The 6,523-nt window shown below is 36.4% G+C and overlaps 1 protein-coding gene across 1 annotated transcript; it reads left to right on the top strand.

Moving 5' to 3' along the window:
- The first annotated feature begins 2,452 nt into the window (after positions 1-2,452).
- On the top strand, positions 2,453-5,788 carry LOC107962991 (glycerol kinase). Its single transcript, XM_016899598.2, has 4 exons — positions 2,453-2,775; positions 2,953-3,174; positions 3,729-4,695; positions 5,313-5,788. The coding sequence occupies exons 1-4, from the start codon at positions 2,558-2,560 to the stop codon at positions 5,556-5,558; spliced, it is 1,653 nt and encodes a 550-aa protein (XP_016755087.2). The 5' UTR covers positions 2,453-2,557; the 3' UTR covers positions 5,559-5,788.
- Positions 5,789-6,523: the final 735 nt, after the last annotated feature.

Raw genomic sequence — 6,523 nt, 5'->3', positions numbered from 1 at the left:
TTTAAAATCATGCAAAGAAAATGAATTTTAAAGCTCTTTAATCTAATGTAAAATGTGTAAAAAGTGGGCTAGATAACCACCCACCAGAAATTTAAAAATTGGAAAATTTGCCTAATGGTCATTCTCACATTTCCCTTACTTTACCATATAATCCTTTCCCTCCAAAATTTTGAATTTTAAGGTTTAGTTTCTATATAAATACTCTAAATTTTCTCTTGTTTTACAATTAAATCTTATTTAATTAATATTCAAATTTTACTCAAATTACCCCTAATAAAAATTATTTTAAAATTCTTTTTCCACCCAAATTGATTATTTTCACTAATAATTATTTAAAATCTTTAAAATTATTTTTTTGAAAATATTTTTTTTAAATTTTCCAGATTGTTTTTAATGGATTTTAGATGAAATTAACCTCCTAAATTAAATTAAAAATACTAGAAACCCTATAAATTCCTAGTTTCGTACTCAAAACTCGAAAAATATATCCAAAACTACTAGAACCGATTTAGGGATATTACAGTCGTTGTTGCCTCTTGCACTGAATTTCCCTTCTCTTCTCCTCCGACAATAGTAGATACGACTTGGCAGCGACTCTGAACCATGGCATGTACTCGGCATCTGTCACCGTGTCTGCTGAGAAAAATAGTTCATGGATGAGCACACTCCCAAGCCTCGATGTGCTCCCCATGTCGCTATGCTCAATTGTCATCATTCTTCCCCCGCATAGCCACATTGTGCAGCTCCTTCAGGTCTTGCAGTGGCGATGGAATTCGTTGTCTCCACTCGAACTGCCGCATTACCTAATCTGATTCGTCCATTTCCACCATCGCATACACTACCAACGACACCTTGGCATCCCACATCTCCCGATTTTCCAACACTTCTGGAAGGATGCAAGAAATGATATCGGTGTCGGCATACGATATCTTTTCAAACTGAAAAGCAAAATTGTAAATATTGCTATGTACAATTTTTTTTACGAATCATTATGTAATTAATATAGATTTGAAAGAATAAGTAACAAACCTAAAATCTTCCAGCTTCTCGAGCAGTCCCACGTAACTGGACCTACGGTTCCACTTTTATAAGTGGTATGTTAGTCGAAACGCATAATAAATAAATAAATAATTATTGTACAAACTACGTATTTATTATTAAATTATGTTTACCTCATCACCAATGGGAACATGTATGGGTCGGTCACCCTAGGATGTAGAAACGATAGTCGCCACCAAGCATACGATTGCAGTAGAAGCAGACAACCACCGATCAACATCTTATTTGGTACCGTGGCTCGACACATCTCCCGGTATAACATGGAAAAGATGATCAATCCCCAACATAGGTTTCTCATTCATTGAATTTACTAGATGTAGTAGTCACCTTACGTGCACCAAATTTTGAGATTTTGAGATTTTTCGGGCATTAAAATACCCCTGATTAACCTCATCATGAATGCTCGGACGTATAGGTCTATGACCTCCTTCGTTCGGTCTTAAGGGAGCTCGCCGAAATTTCTCTCCAACCAGTTGATAGAATTTTGACCACCTTCACACTTGTCCAGGAACTTCTCTAGTGGTGCTCTAGAGAGATCCACTTTACTGGAAACGACTGTTGATCCCGTGATGATTGGCCTATCCATTGGCAGATCGAGTTGTAGCGATGTGTCCTCAAGTGTGATTGTACACTCAACACATGGAAGGTGAAAAGTGTGTGTTTTGGGCCTCTATCTTTCCACCAATAAGTTGATTAGTGTAAAATCGAGTTTGCAACCCTTGGTCATGCGAGACATATGCAAGAATCCAGCTTGTTGTAAGTGGCCATAAATTTCAGTGATCGCAGGCTTTCCCATATTATGAATGAACCTTTCGGAACACGATCATCCGCCTATTTACATAATAAAAAATTCAAATTAAAAAATAATTTAAATTTAACATAATTTAAAATTTTGTCTTACTATTATTGCTTAGGCGGTGGAAATATACTTGTCGTCAAAGCGGATTAAAAAGGCATCTATTCGTGAAAAGTTGATTTGAAATGAAATAATTAAAAAAATAATATTTTTTAATAAAAATATCAAAAAATTTAAAACAAAAGAGTTGAGAGAAATTGAGAAAGTTAAGAGAGTTAAAAGAAGGATGTGAATGAAAGAAATAAAACATGAGGGTATTTATAGGATAAAAAATATGCCGTTAGGGGTATTAATTTTTTTACCCTTAGTGCAGCAACGTTTAAAAAGTCGTTACTTTTTATCGTTGGTGAAAAACACATCTAACTAGCCACACCTTCTATTTCTCTTTCCTAAAATCGAACTATTTTCTTAACTAAATAAACAAAACCTAAAAACCTAATTAAAAAATAAAATCAGCATATTTTGCTAATTTTGCCCCGTACTTGTCATTGAGATTGTAAAAACATTATAAATTACATTGGATCCCTTTATTATTTTAATTTACACATTTATAAAAAATATTGTATAAACTTTTGGCGAGATTCCCGAGAAAACAGGAAATGATATCCTAGAAAAAGTAAGAAACGACGACCTTCACTATATATGAAAGTCATACCCTCTTGCTTCATTTTGGTTTTACACTTTTTGATATCTTCATCGAAGACCAACAACCCAGAGAAGAAGAAAATGTCCAAGGAGCAAACTTTCATAGCCTCAATCGACCAAGGCACCACCAGCACCCGGTTCTTCATCTATGACAAATCTGCTCGAATCATCGGTTCCCACCATGTCGAGTTCACTCAGTTCTACCCTGAAGCCGGGTACTCCTTTCGAAAATTTTCCAAATCAAACTTTCACGTTGCTTTTATCTTTTTTTCACCAATATAAAATCTGGGTATGATTTTATATGACATGAAGATTGAAAATTTTGAGGTATTTAATTATTGACTTATCTTTTTCTTTTTCAAAATTTTTTGGGGAATTTTGGGGGTTGTTAGGTGGGTGGAACATGATCCAATGGAGATATTAGAGAGTGTGCGATCTTGCATGACGAAGGCACTAGACAAGGCTACTGCTGATGGATACAATGTTGACAGTGGACTGAAAGCAATTGGATTAACAAATCAAAGAGAAACAGTTGTTGTTTGGAGCAAATCTACTGGTTCTCCTCTCTATAACGCCATCGTTTGGATGGATGTTCGTACCAGCTCTATTTGCAGGTAATCATTTCCTTTGTTTTTCCTGTTTGTTACTTGTTTGCTCGTTCTTTTCTTTTTCCGGATAAATAAACATAATGGTTTTATTTGCATCTCGATTTTCTCATCCTTAATGTTGCTCAGTTTTTTGTTTGATTTTTTTTCTTTTGAATTGGGTATCAAAGGTCTTGATTTTTGAAGAGTTCCCATCATGAGCACGAAATATTTTTCATACTCGGAATTGGGTTGATGTATATTCCTTCTTTTCTGTTACAATAAATTCCTCTAGTTTGCTTTCCATAACCTGGTTTGAGTTCTATATTACTCTGATTAGGACTCAGTTGAGTGTTCAACATCTTTATGTGCTCAACTTTTTCCAAGATTCCCATGTATTTCGATACTCCTTGGAGGATCATATCATGTACCAGCTATCGTATGAGTCAGATATCACTGTTGAATACATACACTTAAAAGAAAATTGAAGAGTCGAACCAAAGACTGTTTGAAGTTTCATTTACTGCTGTGTACTGATTGTCTGAATTCCATATATTTGAAGTTTGAGTTGATCTTTATATTAGGAAATTGGAGAAAGAACTGCCAGGAGGGAGAACACACTTCGTGGAATCATGTGGTTTGCCTTTAAGCACATATTTTAGTGCAGTGAAGCTGCTATGGTTGATGGAGAACAAGGAAGAGGTTAGAGCTGCTATTAAAAAAGGGGATGCCTTGTTTGGAACAATAGACACATGGTTAATCTGGAACTTAACTGGCGGTGTAAATGGTGGGATACATGTCACTGATGTTTCTAATGCATCACGGACGATGCTCATGAATCTCAAAACTCTCGATTGGGATAAAGAGACGTTGAAAACTCTTGGAATACCAGCTGAAATTCTGCCAAAAATTGTAAGTAATGCTGAGGTCATTGGTAAAATCGCCAAAGGGTGGCCTCTTTTTGGTGTCCCGGTTGCAGGATGTCTTGGTGATCAACATGCTGCAATGGTTGGTCAAGCTTGCCGTAGGGGTGAGGCCAAATGCACTTATGGAACTGGTGCCTTTATCCTGCTCAACACAGGTACTGCGCCTGTTAAGTCAACCCACGGCCTCCTAACCACGCTTGCATTCAAGCTTGGTCCGAAAGCACAGACGAACTATGCTTTAGAGGGCTCTATTGCTATTGCTGGAGCTGCAGTTCAGTGGCTAAGAGACAGTCTTGGGATAATTTCCTCTGCAAGTGAGATAGAAAGCCTGGCATCAAAGGTTGATTGCACAGGTGGGGTTTACTTTGTTCCTGCCTTTAATGGTTTGTTCGCTCCATGGTGGCGAGATGATGCTCGTGGAATTTGCATTGGAATCACAAGGTTTACAAGCAAGTCTCACATTGCTCGTGCGGTTCTTGAAAGCATGTGTTTTCAAGTTAAAGATGTATTGGATTCAATGCACAAAGATGCAGGCGAGAAAGGTGAGGTCAAGAATGAAAAGGGAGAGTTTTTGCTTAGGGTGGATGGGGGTGCCACTGTCAACAACCTCCTAATGCAAATTCAGGTTAGGCTCTAATTGGTATCAACTGTTTTCTCACTTTTTTTTCTTGATGTCAACGAATTTATAAGCATTCCAGTTTGGCGTGTAAATAGCCCTGACCGTAAGAGTTCTTGATGACTTATATTATTTTGGCTCAATAACTTATGATATGAACGTTTATCCAATCTTTCTTTATTTGGCGCAATGGATTCCTTGTAAAATAGGACTGTTTCTCTTTTTATGTATGGATAGAGAGAAATAGTGAATCATATAGAAGATAATTTCCATGGGTATAATTATTGGTAAAACCTGATCAATGTTACCCGAATTCAGATATTAGCATCCGATATAAGTATGTGTCCTACATTTGCTTAATCCTGTACCTATGTTTGCAAATGTGTTGGACATGGTTACTTGATGAAAAATGAAGAGTCGGGTCTGTTTTGCAATTAAAAATGTTTTTCTTACAGTCTCAACTGCCATGCTATATATATAATCAAAGAGACTGCTTGTTTAGTGCCTTATTTTCACCTTTCATGTTTCTGCTGAATGATTGTTATTCCTTGTTGAGATCTTGTCTAAACCATTCATAGTCGCTCATCTGATGATAAAATTTTGGTCCTTTCCGGGGCTGATCACAGGCGGACTTGCTGGGAAGTTCTGTGGTCAGACCAGCTGACATAGAAACAACCGCTCTCGGAGCTGCATATGCTGCTGGAATGGCTGTAGGAGTGTGGAAAGAAGAGGAGCTTTTTGCTTTGGGACAAAATATCAAAACTGCATCCATATTCTCCCCAAAATCAAGTGTAGAATGGAGGAAGAAGAAGGTGGATTCTTGGTGCAAAGCTGTTGAAAGAACGTTTGGTTTGGCTGATCTTGAAATGTGATACAACAGTTATTTCTGTTTCGACTTCCTGGTGACCATAGTCTCGTCTTTTGTAGATGTTTCATTTTATTTTTGAATTTATAGAGAAAACCCATGCTTATATTCAACTGAATAAAATGCTGAATGTATTACTCTGGTAGTCATTGCTTTGCTTCAATGACGGTCACAGACATTATTAAAGGTTTTAGTTTTCAACATTTCCCTATGAAGTTTGCTGTTCTGTTGGTTTCACTGTTAAAGTTGCTAAATTTCTTAAATTAAAATGTCATGTTTAATGGTTTTACTTGTATATTAAACATGAACATAACACGGATTACTAATTGTGCCAAAAATTTAATTTTTATTGTGTTAATCGTATTTAAATGTGTTGTATAGTTTCTAGTATTTTGATTTGGTTTTTTATTAATGTTACGTGTGTAAAATTATCAGGTATTTAATTGGATTTTAATTATGCATAATAATAAAGTATTGGTGAGCAGAAATATATTTCCATTTTGAAAGCGTAAGTTGCTTGTACGAGTCATTCAGAATGAGAGTAGCGTAAGATTTGGAAACTCTGATTCTGAATGATTATTTGATTTAATTTATGTTTGGAGACGAAGATTATGGATGTGACCCAGTGGTTTGAAATTCAAGTAATCTTATGTTGAAAGATTATGATGGTCATCTTAAAACTTCCAATTATGCTCTCAAGTGGGTTGCGTTTTGGATTCGGATATATAGGCTTGCCACTAAAATGGATATGATTGAATCATCGTGTCACAGTGCATATTGGATGGGGCAACTTCGTATATTTTTCAGTCATTGCAGATGATGGTGAAGTAGGAAAGGTTGCCTAACGTTCGTCATACATGTGGCCAAATTGGGCATGTACTATGAGGGGATAAGGGGGTCAAGCTGCTTATGATGACTGGCTTAGGGTGTCACAATCCCATTAGTAAGAGTGATCTTCCAAGGATGTTTGCT

This window comes from Gossypium hirsutum, chromosome A06, assembly GCF_007990345.1.
Source record: "Gossypium hirsutum isolate 1008001.06 chromosome A06, Gossypium_hirsutum_v2.1, whole genome shotgun sequence".
NCBI lineage: Eukaryota > Viridiplantae > Streptophyta > Magnoliopsida > Malvales > Malvaceae > Gossypium > Gossypium hirsutum.
The sequence above is the reverse complement of the archived record's forward strand: the minus strand, read 5'-3'. Positions and strand labels throughout refer to the sequence as shown.

Excerpts from the sequence above, each read along its gene's own strand:
- LOC107962991 (XM_016899598.2), top strand. The coding sequence starts at position 2,558 with ATGAAAGTCATACCCTCTTGCTTCATTTTGGTTTTACACTTTTTGATA. Across the intron at positions 3,175-3,728 it reads CGTACCAGCTCTATTTGCAG|GAAATTGGAGAAAGAACTGC; the intron begins GTAATCATTTCC and ends TCTTTATATTAG. Across the intron at positions 4,696-5,312 it reads ACCTCCTAATGCAAATTCAG|GCGGACTTGCTGGGAAGTTC; the intron begins GTTAGGCTCTAA and ends GGCTGATCACAG.